Source organism: Corapipo altera, unplaced genomic scaffold (assembly GCF_003945725.1).
Source record: "Corapipo altera isolate COAL_440 unplaced genomic scaffold, ASM394572v1 0, whole genome shotgun sequence".
NCBI classification, from domain to species: Eukaryota; Metazoa; Chordata; class Aves; order Passeriformes; family Pipridae; genus Corapipo; species Corapipo altera.
Window position 1 is genome coordinate 70,754,281 of NW_020884872.1, and position 21,960 is coordinate 70,776,240.

The 21,960-nt window shown below is 42.1% G+C and overlaps 1 protein-coding gene across 1 annotated transcript in view; it reads left to right on the top strand.

Annotated features, from left to right (window-relative positions):
* The window catches only part of FLT1 (fms related tyrosine kinase 1), a 111,334-nt gene that overhangs the window by 73,916 nt on the left and 15,458 nt on the right, over positions 1-21,960 (top strand). The window contains exons 14-20 of the mRNA XM_027651768.1: positions 1,148-1,294; positions 3,176-3,307; positions 9,520-9,626; positions 12,849-12,987; positions 17,556-17,660; positions 20,175-20,288; positions 21,045-21,133. Of these exons, the coding sequence (XP_027507569.1) occupies positions 1,148-1,294; positions 3,176-3,307; positions 9,520-9,626; positions 12,849-12,987; positions 17,556-17,660; positions 20,175-20,288; positions 21,045-21,133 (833 nt within the window). The remainder of the gene's footprint in view (positions 1-1,147; positions 1,295-3,175; positions 3,308-9,519; positions 9,627-12,848; positions 12,988-17,555; positions 17,661-20,174; positions 20,289-21,044; positions 21,134-21,960) is intronic.

Genomic DNA, 21,960 nt, shown 5'->3' on the forward strand with positions numbered 1-21,960 from the left:
GGAAATGTCTGATGCTTAGTTTTTCTGTAAGGATAGAGAATAATCTTCCAAACACAGAATATCAGATATTCAGCTCATATTGAACTTGGTGTATTGGTATCTGTTGCAGTTTAAAAGAAAATATTTGTGGAGTTGGTTTCTGCTTTGTTTTGTTTCATATTTGGAATGTGTGTCTTACTATGTTAGAAACTGCTGATCCTGTCAGTGTCTTTGAAGGGAAAGGTTGCAAACAATCATGGAATTTGAGGGAATCTGCAGAGCATCTGCATCTGTGACACTGCTCAGGAGCTCCTTGAATTCTCTGTCACTGCTTTCAATGGACCAAAATACCAAAAAGAATTTAATGAGAGTTGCAAATGTGAATGAAAAATGTTATCATATAATGTGCATAAAAGTCACAAATATCTTGACCTTTGTCAGAACTGCCTCCATCTCCGTATGAGATGAGGGAAGGAGTGGCAAAGTGTTGAAATTATGACGAGATTACTTTGCTTCTTTCAGGGACACTTTAACATGAAATTTATAGTGTGTTTCTCAAATGCTGTGGTGTGGGTTGGCCAGGCCTTGTTACATTCAGCCAAATATGTGAAACACAAAAGTGGAAGAATTTATGAAGACTTTGGGACAACGCTTTTGTGCTTACGGTTTCTGGTTTTTGACTGAGTTTAATAAATATGATTTGTAACTCTACTCTTTAAGTAAATTATAAAAGTCACATTCATGGATGTTATGGTGTACAGATCTGCATGGTGCCATTAGCAACACTGCTACAAGGCTGTCCTGATAGTTGTTAATATCTTTGGTTCACAGTTTGTTTCTTTTGATGGTGAAAAACTGAGCTTTCATAGGAACTCATTACTTTTGATAAAAACAAACATAGTAGGTCATGGAACTGAGAAAATCTCTTGAACAGTGTCATCCTTGGGTCTCCACTGGTCATCATAAGCTGCTACTGCTGAGTAATGGGAGTTCTCTGTACACGCCCAACACTCTTGAGCAAAGTGGAAGAGTAAATAAAACCAGTGAACAATGAACTTGGTAGAACAGCCATAGCAGTCTCTAACATCAGTAAAATGAGTGTAGGGAAGATAATTAAAACCCCCTAGGTTACAAGAATGTAAAACAGAGGTGTTGTTTTGTCTTGTAGCTCAAGAGGCACCAGCCCTGCTGCGGCATCTTATGGATCAGACAGTGAACGCCAGTAAATCTGCCATGTTGGAGTGCCAGGTTCGTGGTATCCCTGAGCCCCAGATATCCTGGTTTAAAAACCATGAGGAAATACAGCAAGAACCAGGTGAGAGCTCCGTGTACTCACCTACCACTGACAGGCTGTTTATTAACCGATCTGCCATAGGTAGTCATTTGTAGTGCCATTGGTACCAGTAGCCAGACACAAGGAAGAAGTATTGCCAAGGTATTCCAGGCAGGCAGGCAGCAACACAGGTGCTCCAGATTGTTCTGTCTCAGTCCAAAACCTGAGCCAGGTTGGAGGTCTAGACACAACAAGTCTCTATGGAGTCAGTGGAAAAAAATTTTCATCTTATAAGAGTCATCTCCAGAGAAAGATACTTCCCTCCATTTACTATAGAGGGAGCCTAAGGATTGGGTGTTTTGGCCAGAAGATAGCTAGGCAAGAGAAAACCAATCTGTTTGTATTGCGTTGTGTATGGGAGTACCAGGGGGAGTCTGTGGTAAGGCATTCAAAGTCTGTTCTTGAGTCACAAGCTACAACACTAAATCCATATCTGGGATGTCCAAAACTGAAACGTGTCTACTGGCAGCAGAGGAATCCAGGTCTCGTGCAACAGAAAGGAACAGTTTCCCAGGTGGCATATTCTAGTGACAGGAAAACTTTGGGAGATGTTTACTGCTGTGACTGGAATGTGGCTTCAAAGATCAGCTAAGACTAAATGTCCAGCTGCTGTCACCACAGTCATGGAAGTGTTCCTTGGAGATTTCAGATGGAGATGAATGACGGAGGAAAAGGCAAAACCTTTGTCATGGAAATTCATTCACTTTTGGATCAAAAGCACACATTGAACTCAATAAAAATGTTCAAAGAGGTTTGGTCCATACAAACTTGAGTTATAAGTGTAGTCTTCTATAATAATGTTTTAGAAAGTTTGTAGTTATGATTCTGTCCTGCATTATTGGAAATTACTATAGCATGAATAAAGACAACTGGAAAAAAGTCTGAGGATTTCTCCAAGTGAGTTATAAGCCTGCGCAGACTTGCAACCCAAGCACTAAACTTAATCTAGAGCCAGATTCCATGCAGCTTTATGGTGACCACATAGTTGTAATGTGCATTAATAATGCTGTCCTCTAAAATGAATGTTATCTGTCTAACACATACAATTAGGAACCAGGAGGATGTTTCCAGAGGTTAAGTCAGAGTACTTTACTTAGGTGCCTAAAATAGATGGTGGGAATACATTTTGATTGGACTGTAGTTATGATGGAGCCAAACACAAGTGTGTACTTGACTGCACATTTCCTGGCTATAGGGTGCCTCAGCAGCAGGCAGTCCTGAGGCCAAATCTGCTCCCTGCCTCTTCCTTGCTTCTTAGAGTATTGTGCAGGCTGGCTTTGGGTTGACCTAGCTGGAATAAACAAGATGTTGAAACTTCAGGTAACTCCTGTGGTTTAGGGTACACCTCATGGGACCTCTCCATGCACTATCTGGGGTCCTTTTGTGAAGGGGACCACCATTCTGTGCCACATGGGCAAGTGAGATTTGAGACAAGTCTGCTGCCCATAGGGGCAGTCTAGATATCTTTTGGAAGTGCTCTAAGCTTGAACTGCTGGTGGGGCAAACCTGTACCTGTAAGAGCAGTAATCAGACTACTCATTTTCCAAAAGCTGGAGACATGCTGAAGGATACACCTGGATGAAAGCCTAGGCACAGTGCTAATCAACACAGACAGTACCAAGTGCTTCCAAGATCATTTCCTTGGGCTGAGCTTTTTCACTCACCCAAGTGCTTTGCAAACAGTGATTTCCAAAACATCCAGAGAGCGTCCAAGTATGTTTGACTTTCCTGCAGATAACATTGTGCTGTGCAGTCTGTGGCTCATATTTCTTTTGAGAAGAACTTGAAGCAGATATTATTACACAAGGGTCAGTTTTTGTTTATATCCTGGCTCCCTCTCATTGCAAATATTTCATTTCACAGGAATAATTTTAGGACCCGGAAGCCGAATGCTGTTTATTGAAAGAGTAAAAGAGGAGGATGAAGGACTTTACCAGTGTATAGCCACCAACTTAAAAGGCTCTGTGGAGAGTGCGGCATATGTCACGGTACAAGGTAAAGCATGGCATTAAATGGGAAGTGCAGGCTTTCCAGGGTGGTGTTCTTACTCAGGCTGGAAGGGCAGAGGTATGACCTGAGACTCATCTGGTGATCTCTGAAGGCAGCAATCTGAAGGAAGTCCTAGCAAGGGAAGCGTACCAGGTTGGAAAGGAAGCCTAGCAGGAAATGCTAACTCAGTGTGTGTTTACACTGACTTAAAAAGAAGAATTGCTTCAACTCAACAAAGATCAGGTCAGGGTAGGTGATAAACGTAAATTTAGTATCAGCAAAACAAACAAAAAACAGTAAGAAACTCTCTCCTACCCACACATTTTCGCATTTCAGGTTAATTCCATAGAAATTAGTGGCTTGGGATATTCTCATTTGTTTATTTTCAATGTAAAGTGAACCGCCAAATAAGACTAGAAGATTTTACCCTAGCGATAGCTACATATGCGAAGGTGCTACTACAGAGAAGTAGGTATGACCTAGTTATTTCTATAACCATTACTTCAGATAGTTTGCTACTCATCTAAAAGTTCAGCATTGTTCTGCCTTCTGACAATCTCGACCCGTGCCAGTGGCAGTGACTTCTATAAATTAAATCTACACTGCATAAAAATAAACTTTATTCAGTGACCTTCTGATCTCATTAAATACCCTTTTGGCTCATAAATTATGAGATAAGAGAAGTAGATTGACATTCTCCATATAAGTCAGTGCCATGTATGAATTAAATTTGACATAATCTATTCTACTGACCTCATGTGTTAAGTAAAGAGTCCTAAATGCATTTACTTTCTCGTTATAGAAGAAAATTTGAGTATCACCAGGTGTCTTGGGCAGGGATTATGTGTTTGTGGATGTTCTCGTACAATGGCTTAATGTATCTGAATACTACTTAGTATTTGGATACTACCCTACAGCACAAGACAATTACAGATACTAAATCAGTATTGATTTTCTGCCATGAGTGTGTTATCAGTCTGAGTTAATGGTGATGATACAATAATGTTTTTGCTTTAAAATGTCAGGGATAAGTATATTTACATGGGCTGACCTAACTGGTGAAATAAAGGAGTTAAAAATGCCTATCTCCTTATGAATAATTATAGAATCATAGAATGGTTGAACCTCTAGTTCCAAGGCAGAGACACCTTCCTCTAGACCGGGTTGCTCAAAGACCCATCTAATCTGGCCTTGAACACTGACAAGGATGGGGCAACCACAACTTCCCTGGACAACCTGTGCCAGTGCCTCGCCACCCTCATCGTAAAGAACTTATTCCTCATACCTAATCTAAACCTGCCCTCTTTCAGTGTGAAATCATTTTTCCTTGTCCTATCACTCCATGCCCTGGGAAAAAGTTCCTCTCCAGGTCTCTTGTAGCCCCCTTTTAAGTACTGGAAGGTGCTATAAGGTTTCCTCGCAACCTTCTCCTCTTCAGGATGAACAAACCCAGCTCTCTCAGCCTGTCTTTATAGGAAAGATGCTTCAGCCCTCTGATCATCTTAGTAGCCTCCTCTGGACTGACTTTAACAGATCCACATCATTTTATGTTGGATACCCCAGAGCTGGATGCAGCACTCCGGATGGGGTCTCATGAGAGTGGAGTTGAAAAGCAGAGTTACCTCCCTCGAGGTGCCTTGATAACACTAAGGATTTTAAGGCTGCTGTAATAGCTAAAAGAGTAACTTGCTGTCCAATGCATCCTACTAATTGATAGTCCTGGACTATGTAATTCATTGTCATTATTGTATTGATTTTTAGCATCATTGCAGCTTGTCTATTTATCACAACCACAAGCATTCTGTCAGATGGCATCTAGGAAATCATATCTCCTACTCCAGAAGAGAGAAAAGAGAGCAGCCAAGAAAGCTTCTTCTCTGGTTACATGTCCTGAGGGACCACTGTCAATGTCCTTGTATGACTCCTGTGGGAGCAGGAGATGAAGACTACTATACTAAAATTTGTGGCTTTGAGACTGGACATTAAAAAGAAAGACAGTTTGTCTTATCTACTATGATCAAGGAAAATGCCTTTCCACCCTTTTCCTACTACAAGAATAGAATTCACTGGAGGTTTTTTCGCTCATTCCTACACTGTTATGGGGTGCCTGTCCTTCTCCCAGGGAACGGCAGCCTCTGACCTCATCCCTGAGCCTGGAGAGGCAAGATCTAGGCTTTGCCACTTTCTTTGTGTTTCTTAGAAACACAGGCCCTGTGCCTGCCTCTGTGAGCACCAAAGCCTTCCCTCCATCCCAGCAGCTCTCAGAACATGGGGCCGCAGATCAAAGAGAGTGGAGCAGTGCCTCATGTCAATGTCCATGTTTAGCAGATTGGAAGAGTTGTGAATGAGTCAGGAAGGAAACCGTCTGCTCTCTTTATTTCCTCTGAAAAAAATTCTTATACTCACAGATAAAACAATGTGTTATTTTTGTATCCGAGATGGATGAATGGATGGCGGAATCAAAGGACCGTCTTTAAATAATCACAGCCTGTGTTTAGTTTGGAAGCAGGAGTTGCTGGGCCGTCTGAGTAGAAGAGGGACCATGTTTTTGGGCATGTCAGAGCAAGCTCTCCTCTTGCTCCTGGCTGAGGAACCAAAGAGGCAGCAAATAGGCAAGGACAGAACAGAAACAGCAAATGGCTGCCAGAGCACCCAGCTGATGGAGGACACTGTATACCTAAAAGCCTGGGGACACATGCTGCTTAGCACATGGGAGACACAGGCTCTTGGGCAGCTTTCTTTTGGGGTCACCTGCTTACAGAGTGGAGGACTTGCCATGAAAGCCTTGCCCTGCTTCTCCTAAGGACAACCCTCACACTCCCTGTCAGCAGGAGCCAGGGATACAACTAGTTGGAGAGATGCTTCATCCTGAAGTGGACGGGCTGAAAAAGGAAGGAGCATCCTTTCCGCTCATGCTTGCTAAAATATGAATGTATAACAAGCAAATGAATACAGCAATGTGTCCTGTCTTAAAGGTGATGTTTGATAACTTAATGTGAACCCTGCTGTTGAAAAGGAAAGTGTCACACTTATTAAGTATTCAATGGACTATTCTGACACTATGAAAATGGTGTCTTGCCTTTTAAATAACTTTTATTTAATTACGTTTTTAATAATAACTTTGTCTATCATTTATCTACCTGTCTATCTATCTATCTATCTATCTATCTATCTATTTCTCTATCTGTCTATCCACTCATCTACCTACCTACCTACCTCCCTACCTACCTAACCTCTCTGACTTTGTATATCAAAAAGTTGTTGTGCCTTTTGGGTCACTGAAGTCATCAGGAACTTCTCCATGAAGTTTAACTGGAATTCCCTCAGCTATTAAGTGAAGTTCAGCCTGGTTTATGTCTGTAAGAGTAAAGGCGAACACTTAGACTCGTGTTACCTCAGAAGTCCACCAAAGTGGGGTGTAAAGGAGTCCTGACATTCTCTAGTTCAATCTCAGTTTAAACTAGAGTTATCACCAACAGTACATCCAGTCAGTGATTGCTTTATCTGGCTAGGTTATGACTACCTCCAAGGATGGAAATTTCTCAGCAACTCTGAGAACCCATCCCACTGTTGCACTGCTGTGATTGTGGGATCACATGGATTAAACAGGGTAGGTCCCATTAGGATAGGGGATGTTCTGGGTGCAACAGAGTAGTGTTGTTGCCCCAGGCATTATTTTTCCCCTGATTGACACCTAAGCCACAGCTTAATGTTTAGGTGTGTAGAGCTGAAATCCTAATGAGCAAATCCATGCCAGCCAAAGGCTTGAGCTTGTAGATGGAGGGATTGGCACATTAATCCAGGCTCTCATCCTGGCATATTTGCACAGTTCTGGTGGCTTCTGTTACTACTGAGAGAGAGAAGTGCTGCTGGTGGCACTTCTTCACTCGCCCCTCCTGACCCCTCTGCAGCACTGCAGAGACATGGTATAGTACGGGAGGGCTTTTAGAGCGGCTCTGGGGCAAGAAGGGGGCTGCTGCTTGTGGCAATGTGTAAGGCAGATGGGCCAGAGCTTCACACGAGGGAAAGTCTTTGTCTGATGAGGAGGCTGTTGAATAAATATTTGGCAGGGAGGTATAAGGGGAAGCCAGAAATCTTGGGCTGGTAGGCAGAGAGGGGGATTTAGTCCTACCTATAGGCTCTCCAAACTCTGCTAATCCTAAGACCTCTTCTGAGTGTTTCTGTCTGTTCTGCCTCAAATCAAACCTTCTCCTGCACATGAGAGCTCTGGCTTCAGGTCTTTTAGCAAGACTAGGAATCCGGCACTTGATAACCCAGCCCAACTCCGTCTTGGGAAATGCTTTCTAGTTTTCTATGGTTGCTTGAACATTTCAAAGACAGCACCTTTGTGTCTCTTTGCTAACTCCTGGGCAGCATACTGTAGTGGTTAGAGGGTTGCTGTCTTCCACCCCAGGACTGGCAGCACCCTCATGCCTCAAGTGTTCTGTTTTCTGTGTCCTGCTATATGGAGCAGTGGCAAAAAATGAACTTCAGCCCCTCCAGGTTTTGCTGAATAAATGTCAGAAATTATTATTCACCATCAGCACATGTGCTGCTCAGAAGCAAGAGGAGAGTATCCATATGTAAAAGGAAATGCTGATACCAGAGAATAAGCAAGCTGCATTAGGCTGTATTATTTATGCCATCACTATGTTCCATGTCTAAATCAAGTACTTACACAAATACTTGTGAAAAAATAGCACTCTTGGAGAATAGATACTTTGTATCTTCATTTGTAGTTGCAGTTGTGTTTGTGTTGCAGTTGTGTTTTTCCCCAATGAGCTTTATTTTCACAGCTCATTGAATGGACATACCAGAGCAATATGGGGCATGAATACAAATCTGATTATCACCTTTAGGGAGGGAAGACATTATGCTAATTAGGCAATATGCTCATACACTCTGAACAAAGCTCTCTAGCCTTGCCTAAAACCAGGAAACACATCCCTCTGGATTACCCCATAAATCCACCAGTGAGACATCAATCATCCCTTTTGCATGTGTCTGGAGTAACACCAAGATGCTAGGCTCTGAAAGTATGCAAAAGCAGTTGACAAAACTACTGTGAAATCATGTTCAGAATTACTCCTCCTCATCCTCCCATTTCCCCTCTCTGGAGGGTGTTTCAAAATAAGTAGCAGAATATAAGGGTTCTTCTTGCATTTGCTACCAATCAGATGGAAAACATATTGTGGGAAGTGTGGGATTTTGACTTGATCACAGAATTTACAAAACAGACTGCTCTGAAACTATTTTACACATCCCTAAATAGCAGTCTGAAGTGAGTTTTATTTTGGCTTTTTTTTAAGATCTGTCAGTGGGCTCTAATACACTCCAGATTTTTAATGTTCATGTTTTCTTGCTGCTCTGTTTTCAGTCGTTGGTTTTGTTTTTCCCTTTCTGTGCTTAATTTGTTCCCTGGTTTGGAGAGCTCTTCCTGCCTGTTGGGTTCTGTGGGGTGCTGTTGGGAAAGGAGAGGGCTCCGTGTCCCCTCAAGGAGCCTGGCCCTGTGTTGCTACCCCTGAGGGCACAGAGACCACTGGGGAACCAGTGGGTTGAAGGGAGCACTGGGCCATACACCCTAGGTTTCTGACCTGTGGGAATGGGCCCCTGTGCCACGCTTTGTATGAGCTGATCTTCCAGGTGCCAGATAAGGTCTATCCAGGCCATGCGAAGAAGAGCTCATGGACTCCTGCTGGCAGCATCATGAGCCTCTAAAGGAACCCCCAGCTTTACCCCAGTGAGTGTTTTGCTGAGGGCTGGTGAGTTTCCAGCACAGCTGGGAAGGAGGTGTGGGCTGCAGGTCTCAGCCATCAGCAGGGAAGAGCTCTCTGAGCAGTGCTCAAGGAAAAGCATCACGTCCTGGACAGCAAACCCCAAGCAGCAGCACTGCAGCATGCCCTGGGTCACACTTGGATTCACTGGTGCCTGCACAAGCCCTCCCTGGAGTTTCTCCTGCGTGTTATCAGCAGCTCTCACACCACAGCACTGCCCCTGGGAAAGGGCCAGCAGAGCCATCCCCTCTGTGCAGCCCTGTCCTCTCCTGAGACTGCAGGAGACCTTTTTTCTTGGCTCTGTGATCCAGTCCAAACAGAGATTAATTCCCCATTGAAAAGCAGCTGGTCCTTCCTGGTATTTTATTTTAATGGTAAAAAAAACATAAAGTGCCCTTGCTTTGCAGGTCATTTTCTAAAATGTTTGCTGCTTGATTTTCCCAGGCATATCAGAGAGGTCAAACCTGGAGCTGATAACCCTGACCTGTACCTGTGTGGCTGCGACACTGTTCTGGCTCCTGTTGACCCTCTTCATTCGCAAGTTGAAGAGGGTAAGAACAGACTGGGATCTCCTGGTGACACATGCCTCTCCTTGACAGCCCTTTGCTCGTGTTAGAAAATTTTTCCCAGGCCAGTGGAATTTCTGAGTTTACCAAAAAAAATTCCATTTCACTTACTGCAGCACCACCACTTTCACAGCACCAAGCCTGCCAGAGTTCAAGAAGCATTTTGACAATGCTCTTGGGCTTGTGGTGTGACTTTTAGGGTTGTCCTGTGCAAGCCCAGGAGTTGGACTTTGATGATCCTAGTGAGTCCCTTCAAACTCAAAATATTCTCTGATTCTGTAATACCACTCACCTTTGCTCCTGGTGCAATCACCAGGCTGCTTGTGGTTGCTGGGGAACTGTGACTTGCAAGGTTGAATATGAGTAAGCCAGGAAGCAAAGTCTGGGTGGGGACAAGGCTCTGAGGATCACAAGAATCTGTGTACCTGACTCCCACCAAAGGCATCCCCATTCCCTTGTAAGAGCTGTGGGAGTTTGGCATCTTAATGTCTTTGAAGATCTGACTGAGTGGGAATGACAGATCTTCATAGACAGTGCTGGGGTCTGGTTTGCACAGTGTCAGGTATAATTACATCACTTCCGAAGTGATATTTTACTGAACCAGTTTTGATGGTGCAGCCTCTAGAGAGATGATCCTCTATCAGTGTGATAAAGCTAACAGCCCCTGCATCTGACCCTCCTTCTTTTCCAAGGCTGACTGTGATGACTTAAAGCCCTTTTTGCTGACAGCACCATGCCTGCTTCATGTGATGTGGGCAGGTTAAACCACAGCAGCTTTCATAAGCAGAAAATACAACTCCTCAGTAGCTCAGAAAGATCTCAGGGTAACTTGCAGGAGAAGATGGGTTTGAGGGAATGGCAGTATTGGGGCGACGGGGTGCACTGCAAGACATGAGATGAGAAATGGCTGCATGCCCCCCTCTCCCCACTCCCACTCCACGGTGTCACTGAGCACTCCCAGCCCAAGAGGTATCACAGCATGACACCACAGGAATCAGCTCACAGCCACCACAGTGGAGCTTATCCCACGTGGTTGCGTGATGATTGCTAAAGGTTGGTGCAGCCTGATGGACCTCTGAATCAGGGTGGCATGGCAGCAGTCACTCTGCCTGTATTTTTATTGCCACAAACTTCAGTAAGGAGAGACGCATGAGAGTTTGCGGAGAAAGAAAAGCAGAAATCAGCTGAAGCTCTGGAGAAACTTCATAGCTGTAAGCAAAATTACAAGGCAAGGGGGACTAGTACTGAATGCTCACCAGTAATGATGATGCAATTTGTAACATGACTGCAAACTCTTGGAAAAATTTGAGTTTTAAATGTAGCAAAGGATTGCAGATTATTTTTTTTAATTTTTTTATGAGACCAAAACTTTTTAGATTGTTAAAAGATAATAAAAATAATCATCATTGCTGTAGAACAAGGAACTTTAACTAGATGACATATGAAGGCTCCTTTCCAGATGAGCCTTTCCAGCTAGTGTTGGTCTATGTTTATGGTCTTCTCTGTGTTTCCCTTATAAACCCTTACTCTCAAGGATTTATGTCTGGAATTAGCTTTAAGTTAAACTTTATATAGAAATTATGTTGCTGCAACAGAAAAGAAATACATCTTCTCTGAGAGCATTTTCTTGAAGCCTGTCTGTTATGCATACAGAGAAAGACAATAACCTCAACAATTCCTCATCATTAAAAATGTTACTTCAAGTCTCTAGTTGTGTCAAAAAATTGGTACTTGGTGCATCTGAAGGAAGAATTGCAGGAAGCTGTCTGAACTTTTCCACTCCGTTATTGCTTTTTCTGGGATGAATCCACTTAAAAGCTCTTCTATGTGACTGGTAGGAGCAATCAGGTACACACATCTCTATCTAGAAACACCCTTTTTGGAGCACCACACAGGTTTCTGTTTCTACCCGTATCCCACTTATCCATGTCCTGCTCAGTGTTAGTGGATGGTTTGGGTCCAAGCTTTATGCCTCCTCAGTTTTCCCCAAGCATCACTACAATCTTTCTTGGGACTAACTTTATAGTTCTTTGATGTGGTGAAAAGCAACTAAACGAGCAGCTATTAGTTACTGTCATTTTAGTCCAGTTGTGCTTGTAATCAAGGCATGCACAGTTAGTAATATTCTTCTCAAAAACGCCTGGAAATGCAGGTATCAGGGACATTTTTCCAATCTGCAGAGGAAGAAAGCTGAAAGTCACAGGAGACAATTAAAGCAAATTAAAAAAAAACAGTACATGGATATATCTGTACGTTTGTGCCTGCACCTGTGTGCTACTTCCACAAGTTTAGGAAAAGCAACATGCTGAAGTTTAGTTCAGGAGATTTCCAATAAATTCCAACTAATAGTCAGCAAATTATGGCAAACACTAGACCTTTTCTATTGAAATATAAGTACTCCTGTGTCAAGAAAAGTCCAGTGAATTAGAATGGCAGTCTAGATGCTCTTTGAAGGAAAATATATTTCAAAATGGATGAACTGCAGAAAACTTTGAGATCAGATTCATCTTTCCTTACACTTCTCATGTGAAATGGATAATCCATTTGCTCAGGAGAAACTGCACTGGTGATTTCTTTTGAAATGGTATGTTTTAAATTATGTCTTTGAGTCTGACTGTTTATAAATTCCTTCAAGCTCTAATAATTTGCATAAATTTTTCAGCAATGATACCAAAGAAATAAAAAAAATTGTGAAAATTTGTAAGCAGTTTCTGAAGTGTATAATATCTAGTCTCCTGATGACTAGTCTTGCACAACTTCTAACCACATATGACCTATCTTTGCCGGGTGTATGGAAAAAATAAACACTGGCAGTTGAACACCATCTGTTGCATGTGGCCACTTCTTGCTTTGCACAATCATGAAGAAAAGTTATTTTTATCTGCAATGTTTAGTCACTTGATGAAAACATTTCTCTTGAATGTGCAGAGGGCCCTGTGTCATAACACCATATGTTAATACAGATCCACATGGATTTCATTGAAAAAACTGGTATGTCACATAGGAGGAAAGCTAGAGGAAGGAGTTTCTTCTATACAAAAAGTCTTGCAATATGTAGAATAACCAAATCAGCTTAACCAAACCATCTATTTTGCTGTGAAACACACAATCCTGTGAACAGAATGACCTTGGAGCCCTTGATCTAAACAAGAATATGCTGACAGATACCCTTATACTCTATTTAATTTTGCAATATTTGTTTTCTAGCCTTATTCCTCTGAAATGAAGACCAACCATTACCTGTCAATCATAATGGATCCTGATGAAGTTCCCTTAGATGAGCAATGTGAACGTCTGCCTTACGATGCCAGCAAGTGGGAAATTGCAAGGGAAAGACTTAAACTAGGTAATATTGGCATACTTCACATTGAGTTTGCAGTGATTGAGTAAGATTATCTATAACCACAGATAAAGAGGAGCTGGGTGTGTTCTAGACATGCAGCACAACATACTGCCAGGTTTGGTGTGATCTGTTCCATACTGAGGGGCACCAGTCTGTGAATGAACTTCAGCATTTAGGAGTGACTGACTGTGTCTACCTGATTTTTCACGTATATATTTTGTCTCCAGGTAGGAGACTTAAATAGAATCACAGAATCTTTTATGTTGGAAAAGACCTTTAAGATGAAGTACAATCATTAACTCAGCACTGCCAAATCAATTACTAAACCATGTCCGTCATTGCAACATCTACACATCTTTTAAATACCTCCAGGGATGATGAGTCCATCACTTCCCTTGGCAGTCTATTCCAGTGCCTGACCACCCTTTTAGTGAAGAAATGTTTCCTAATGTCCAACCTGCCCATGCACAACTTGAGGCCATTTCCTCTAGTCACTGAAGGTGCACTTGATCCCCTTGCCCAGATTATTGATAAAGATATTGAACAGGGCTGGCCCCAGTACCGAGCCCTGGGGAACACCACTGGTGACTGACAACCAGCTGGAATGTGAACTCCTTTCACCACTATGCTCTGGCCCCAACAATCCAGGTAGATTTTTACCCAGTGAATAGTCTACCTGTTCATGCCATGGGAAGCCAGTTTCTCCGGGAGAATGCTGTAGGAGACAGTGACAAAGACTTTACTAAGATCCAGGTAGACAACACCCACAGTCTTTCCCTCATCCACTGAATTGGGCACCTGGCCATAGAAGGAGAATACAGACAAGAATCCTTCATTCTGTATTTTTCAGACTGATTTACTTAAAACATGACAAAAACAAGGTAACCAAAGGATTCCAAAACAGACTGCCAACTTGGATTCTTCTCTCTCTAGACTCCAGGAATCTGACCTTTGGCATTTACTGTAATTTTGTTGATTCGCTGTGTTAATAGTGAAGGCTCTAGAGGGGAAGCTATATGAGGAGTGGCTGAGATCACTTGATCTGTTCCACCTGGAGGAGATTGAGGGGTGACTTCATTGCAGTCTACAACTTTCTCATGAGGGGAAGAGGAGGGACAGGCACTGATCTCTTCTCTGTGGTGACCAGTGACAGAATCTGAGGGAATGGCCTGAAATTGTGTCAAGAGAGGTTTAGGTTGGGTATTAGATAAAGGTTCTTCACCCAGAGGGTGGCTGGGCACTTGAACAGGCTCCTCAGTGAAGTGGTCACAGCACCAAACCTGAAAGAGTTCAAGAGGTATTTGAACAATGCTGTCATGAACATTGTGTGATTCTTGGGGTAGTCCTGTGCAGGGCCAGGTTCATCCACAAGAATGTTTTTTGCGGATCCCTTCCAATTCAGGATATTCTATGATTCTATGATTTTCTTCCCTCGTAACCTGTTTACATATTCATTTGGAAAAAAGCCAGTGCAGGAATGGGTCCTCATAATTCATCCTGTACCCCTCCCTGTTTCTCCCTTTCCTCCTCTCCAGCACAATCTCCTTGTTTTCCCTCCATGCTGCAGTTTCATAAACATTCTTGTGAGTGCACCATAAAGTGTAGGAATGTGGTGACACATAAATCCACACATAAATGAATAAATATCCTTGGAAACTTTAAACCTACAGCTAGCTCATCTATCCCAGTGAAAGGCATGAGCTTGGGAGCATTCCTTATTTTTTTAGCGTAGAGTGGGGCTGATGAGAAGGAAAGGTGAGTAGGGACCGTATTTTGAAGCTGAAGATTCCCTCCAGAAACCACACAGATTTTAACAAAAAGGTCAACATTAAAATATCAATTATAAGCTCAGCCTCGTTGTTATAGTGTTGTTTGTTCTTTCAGGCATGCATTACATTTGTCCTGCAGCAAGATCTAGAAAATCCTTGTATTTTAGTTAGGAGCTGTAACAAATTCCTTCTGCCTTCTGGATATCAGGGACAGAGGGTGATTAACACGTGCATATAATTAGGATCACACTTAATTTGCCTGCCAGAAGACACAAGCTGACCAGATGTGGATAAGTACAGCTGAAATATATTGCTCGCGATTTATTGTCATACACAATTCTGGGAATGCTGAAACCTTGTGCTGGAGTGTCTTCAATCTTTAGACAGTTTTCTTACAGCGATGGACCAAGAGCCTGATGTGCAGACAATGTAACCACTGGGAAAGAAACAAGCAGAAATGGAATGTAAACACCAGGGAAAACCCCATGTCTTGCAGGGTTGGTGTTCAGAGTCCAGAGATGAGGACCAGAGAATGAGTTAAAAGTGGAGAAACTGGTATAAACAAATAAAGAATGCTGACAGTGAATGAGAACCAGATTTGGAGAAGTTGTGTGTGTGCTGTATGCTAGATTAGCTCAGTGCAAGTCCTGCTTACATGACAGTTGGCTCAGTCTTTGAGTAACCTTGGCAGTCTCTGAGGATTAGTGTCTCACAAACACAAAATGTGCTTCTATGGTTTTTAAAAAATATTTTTCCTTAGAAATGCAATCCCTTTCAGCATCATGTTTTTCTTTCCCACCTACTTGTCCTCCAGGACACATATTTATTATAACTTTCGCAAATAAGTTTCTCCTTTCAGCCCACATCTCCTCTGCTGTGTGTTCCTCCAGCACACGTACACACAGCCCAGGGCTGTGATGCAATTCTTATATAACAGTACTCCCCCTTCATCTGTAAGAGGTACAGATGTTATAGGAAATTTCATATGGGCATCACTGAAGTCAGGGTAATTAACATTCAGTATAGATTACCTTCACTGAGAGCAAAATGTCATCTTTTCATTAGGGGAAAAAATGTTTGTGCTATAAATTATTGACACTGTGGTTGGTGATAACATTGCAGTCCAGCACAAGCATTAGCTGAGCTATTGTGCACTTCCCACCTCACTCTTGGGCTTGACCTTCCTAATCTATGAGAGGTCACACACTGCTGATGCTGTGATGCAGGACCCCCAGGGAGTTTTGCCTCATGGCTGCAGTGCAATGTCAATCACACTGATGGTGGATAGCTTCCTGAGCTCCGCTCCCTCCTGTGCAATGCAAGCCCACAGCACAGAGCTTCATATGAGAACTGTCCTGTGTAGCAGAATGGAAAATATGAAGCCACATATGGGGAAAACCCAGATCACTCAAACCGTGGCAAAGAACCTGAGAAAGGAACACACCTTTGAGCCTATGCCTTCCCACAGACATGGAGTTCGGTGTCTGCAAGTACTTTTTGCTGATGCCCCAGTCCAGCAACTCACATGCTTGAAGGACCTTGCTAAAATGGGACTGAAATGGAAACTTCCTGATCCAAAAACTCCTTGACTGAGGGGTATGTTCACTTTAATGAGTTCTGAGTGGCCCATTAAATCCAAATCAAGTGTGGAAAACTTAAGTAGAGCATTTTGCTTCATTGGTCTGGATCTAAATACTGCAACATTTCACACCTGAGCATTACTCCAAATATATCCAGCATAGCTGCTTGAAGGCTGTGAGAAGTTGACTACTCAGACGCTTGGGCAACTTAATATTCCTCTGTTTAATTGCTCTGTTCAATAATTTTGTAGCTCCTTTTGGGACAAAAGGAACTTTTGCAAGAACAACCATAGCCACAATCTACATACTAAACTGTGGAGTTTTGAGCTACACCCTGAAAAGTTAAAGCAGCCCTATTCTGCACTACCATTGAGCACTGTACAAACAATAGCAGAGCAACTGTTATTACAGTTTCCCATTAAATCCCGCTGCTGTTTAGAGAAGGAAGTGCTGTTTCCAGTGCTCATTCTCCTTTATAAAAGGTTAGCAGCTTTGTGTAGCTTTACAAGCTGGTATGTTTTCCAAGTGGTGACTAAGTGGGTTATCTCAATGTGGGAAGTGATTCAACAGTGATGGAAACAGATTAAAGCTATGGATTAAACAAAGGTATGATGGGGTTTATAGGACTTGAAACTGCAAGTTCATTTTGTAGAAACCATGAACAGCCAAAACACTAAGGATTAAGAGCATTAATTCACTAAGAAAACTGAGACTTTAGTCTTAATTATGCTTTCCTTATACATCTGCTGAATGAAGAATCTACAGGCAGTAACTGAAAAAGGTGACGTTAGATTTTTAGACACACACTGATTCATCTGTATTTCTCTGTCAAATACTAAGCCCTTCACAAAACAAGGTTCAGTCTGTTGATGCTTTTCAGTCATGTAGATTAAGTTTTGTATGGTTTTTACTTGCTACAAAAAATACAACACTTGCATATCTAGGGTGGACATACATTTCGGGGGGTTTTTGGCTTAGCATATTCCACTTCATGTTTACATTGCTTTGATAACATATGCTATTTTCTTCTATTGACAGACATACTGAGAATTACATTTTAGATATATGATACACATATAAAAGGCAGTACTGATTTAATTTAGAACTGGCAGCAGCCCTTTTTCTCTGTTTGCATGTATCCGCATGGGACTAATTCATGAAGCAATTTGTTGACGATTTCTTTTTTACCAGAATGCATCTCTCTGCTTTGTTTTCTTTGCAGGAAAGTCTCTTGGACACGGAGCTTTTGGAAAGGTGGTACAAGCATCTGCTTTTGGAATTCGGAAATCACCAACATGCAGAATAGTTGCCGTGAAAATGCTAAAAGGTGTCTTGCTGTAAAGCTGCATTGAAAAAAATGATACAGTGTTTAATTTTTTATATGATTCTGTTGAAAGCAAGAGCCTATCACAATAATTCTTGGAAGCCTTGAAAATGTGTACAAGTTAAGCTTCAGGTCCACCACAATTGAAATGGCAGAACTATGAAATAAAAATTGCATTCACAATAAAAATTTGTACCATTATACTAGATTGACCCTATATCAATTGCTGTAAAGGAAATGTAGCTGAAGGATAAGGCATCCACCTTGATGTGAAGACACTTACACAGAAGCTTTTATATTTTCCCTGGTCATTATTTCCAATGAATAATCATCTTACTGTTAAAAACAGATGCCTTATGTGTAGTTTGCATCTCTCTGACTTTTGCTTCTCACTCTAACCCTCAACATCGGATTATATAATGGTTTCTTATCATCAAGGCCCTTTTATTAAGCTAAATATATTCAGCAGTTTAAGTCTTGGTGGTGTAGTGCAGGTGTGTCCTCTCTGAACCCTTTGCAGGTTCATCACTTGGTGTTTAGGATGCTGACACCCAGGTTGTACAATGGATTTGCCAGCACTGTTCATACTCAGCTATTCACTGCCACCTTTCTCATTGGAGCAGAAAGGACAAAAACCTCACATTGATTTGAAGAGGGCACTTGGGAAATTAGCAAGCAGTATGATATTCAGTCATAGCCTGCAGCAGCTGTGGTTGAATTCCCTAATCCAGAGTCCTAGTGGCATCCTTTCATAAGTATTTAGCTTTCCCTTGTTTATATATATAAAGATCACAGCAGGCTTTTTTGCATTACCCTGGGAGCTTATTCTGCATTACTTGTCTGTCGTAATCCCTCAATCTTTTTTGGTATTGCTCTCTGCCAGGACACATCCCCTATTCTGCCAATCAGGCTTGGATCCTTAGTGCTCTTGGTTGAATCTGTTCAGGTGTACTTTGAATACATCCACCTTAGGCAGTGGCTCCTAGCTTCACAGATGCTACTTATCATTTACAGGAGATCCATATGTGTCAATCCCAGCCCTTGGAGGGCCTCGTGCGATACTTTCAGACCTACAGTCTGACATCCGTACAGCATGTAGGGTGCGCGCTCTTGATTTTGTCCTCAACAAGCTTGTCTGCAATGTAATGTCCAATGCTTTCTCAGGGGATGTACATGCTATACAGGATCATTCCCAAGGACAGAATTTGCAGCTGAGAGGGTTGCAAACCTTTCTCCTCTCTCTTACTCCAGAAGCACAGAAATACTCTGGTAGTCAGTGTCAAAAGAACAACTACCGTGCAGCAAGAATGGCTGGAAAATGTGAGGAAAATAAATCTTTGGTCCCTGTCCAAATCTCCTGCAGCAGCGGGCCAGTAGCCATCTCTGTCACTGGGTTCAGTGTTCACTGGTTTCAGCCTGTCACCTGGGTCATCGTCTGACCCTGGGTTAACTGAGCTGTTTTGCAGACATATGTGCTGGCACAGTGGTCTGCCAGGCTCAACATTTCTTGGTGTCCATCAGCAGGCTTCTTGTGACAGTCAGCACCATCAAGGCAGCAGTGGAGGGAAAGTGTCACCACCTATACAAGCAAATAGTGGGTCGCTAGGTAGATGACAAGTTTTGTGTGGGACACCAAGGAAAACTGTTTCCATTCAGATGTTGAACCAAGCCCTTTATGACTTAGCTCCAGAGTTTTTTCCCCAGCGCTGTTCTTCTTGCTCTTGGTGTCACTAAACTGAAAAACTCCTTTTGGATCTACACAAAGCAATATGCTTTTTTCCTTGCTTTCTTTACAAAATTAAATTCTGCAGGAAAAAATGTGCTCAGAGGGAATGAAAAGTTGCACTCAACACTACATCGAATGTTTTGGGTTTATTTGAGGGATTTCTCATTTTATTACTATTATTAGTAGTAGTAGTATTGCTCATGACTGGTAGGATGAGATGCAGTCATATCACTTTAGAACCAATTAAAATTTACTTCCCTGTCTGTCTCCAGGCTTCCTATATAACAGACAGAACCGGACAATCATTACTACCGGGTAGTTACTCTTTTCCCTATACAGATGGCTAAACTTGATGTCTGCATCAGCCTCTGGAAATACTTTGCTCTTTCCACTGACTCCTTAAGATATTTAGTTCAGGCTAGTATATAAAACTTAGATAGATGAAGTCAAGCCAAATGAAACCTCCTCTAGATAGAGTTAGTAATAATCTTGAAATACTTTCTTATTTGTTCTTTCAAATTTTTTGGGTGAAATATCAAAACTATTCATGCAAAAAAAAATTCTCTCAGTTCTAAATATAACAGAGTCTACTGGGAGGAAGTTGAGTGTCTGACTCTTTTTATTTAATTGCAACTGAGAGGATGCTGAGCAGGGGGAATACAGAAGGAACATCAACACAAGAAGTACATCCAGTAATGGAGATTATTTCAATGGAAAGTAACAAGAAGTGGTAAAGCTCAGCAGGACCAGTTCTTTGCCATTTCACATTGACTTTTATTTTGTATTTACAGAAGGAGCCACAGCAAGTGAGTACAAAGCACTGATGACAGAGCTGAAAATCCTAATCCACATTGGTCATCATCTCAACATTGTGAATTTGCTGGGAGCTTGCACAAGAAATGGAGGTAAAAAAGTCTGCAGTGCCCTGAAAATGGGTTTGGATTACCTCCCAATAACAGTCAGTTGGCCATGTTGTTTTTCATCCAGAGGTGAAGTTATTAACTTGTAATATTTGAGCTCATCCCATAGTTGGTGAAACAAAAGGAGGAAGATAAGAAGAGACTTTTAGTCATTTAATGAAGCCCTTAAATTTTTCCTCTATTTAAACCCTCTTTTAGTATTATCATGTGAAATGTGAATATGGGACCATGCCACTTGCTGTCCTTTATCTCACTCATTTCACTGCTCAAGCTCAAGTTAAACATGAACTGGAAAGGCTGGGAACAAGAGATATCAGCTGCTGGATCTGAACAACAAATCACAAGGCAGCTGTTGTAAAATTCTCCATGGTATTACACTAGAAAATCAAAAGGCCAGTAATAGCGATTGTTTGTTTTATGTATGTCACCTATTTTAGTTCAACAAGTGTGTGTGGGCTGTGAGACTCCGGTTTGAACTGACTGAAGAAGAAACAGAGGGTCTCTCAGGACAGATTCATGAGCCAGCTTTCAAAAATTAGGCCCTGTCCTAATTTCCAGAAACAGTATTGTTTTGATAACATGTCCAATGTCCTTCAAGCAGCCTTTGACTTCATTAGGACATGTTGCCAGTTATTTTGGACTCAAGTTATAGTTACAGGCATGAAAGACTATCCTTCTCAGAACTGATGCCACCTTGTATTGCTTTACGCTGCTCAGAATGCTTTTTTTGTTTTTGACCAGGGCCTCTGATGGTGATTGTTGAATACTGTAAGTACGGGAATTTATCAAACTATCTGAAGAGCAAGAGGAATTTTTTCAGCCCTAACAAGGTGAGGAGGCAGATGCTCCTGGTAGGGTTCATCTTACCTGACATAAGTATTGGTAGCATAGATGTCAGCTTCTGACCTAGTCTCCTTAGACTCTCTTTTACCATAGGAGAAAAATGACTTTGGGGTGAAGTTCACCTGACCTATATTAATATTTGGTGTGGGATGTGTTGTGCCAAGAAAGGACTCATCTCTCTCTGTCCCTGCCTGTGCAAGGAGACTGATGTGAGTAATGTGGCTGGAGCCATCTACATACAGTGAGGGGAAGTGAATCCTATCCAAAGTGTCCCCATGTCCTCTTGCTCTGCTGCTGCTGAACCCATTCCTGGTGAGCTTGGGGTCACTTCAGAGACTGGTGTCAGCAAAACCAAAGGAAGTGGTTTTGCCCTCTGATTTCAGCATTGCTGGGAGCAAAACCGAGATAATGCCAATTAAATCTCATGTCCCAAGACACTCTAATATTTAGAGATTTACAAGTAATATTATTGTGTAAGGAAAAGGCCTATCAAGAGGAAAAGAGATTAGAGTCTTGTTCCCATATCCCACAATCCTCTGAATCAAATTTATGGCATGTTTCTTATTACAAACCTAAACCCAAATGTGCCAATTATATGCTTGTGCACTTCCAGCACAATCCCCCAAAGGATCCAGGTCTATGAAATGGGATTTAGGAGCCTGGATGCTGAACAGCAGGCCTCAAAACCTCTGCTCAGCTGTGCTAAAAGTTCAGCAGCATCTCAGGGTTATTTTTTGCAAGGGCTTTGTGGGAGGGCACAATCAGATGACGTCTGCCTCCAAAAGGCTTTTTCTGAGTCTCTGTTCCCATGGCT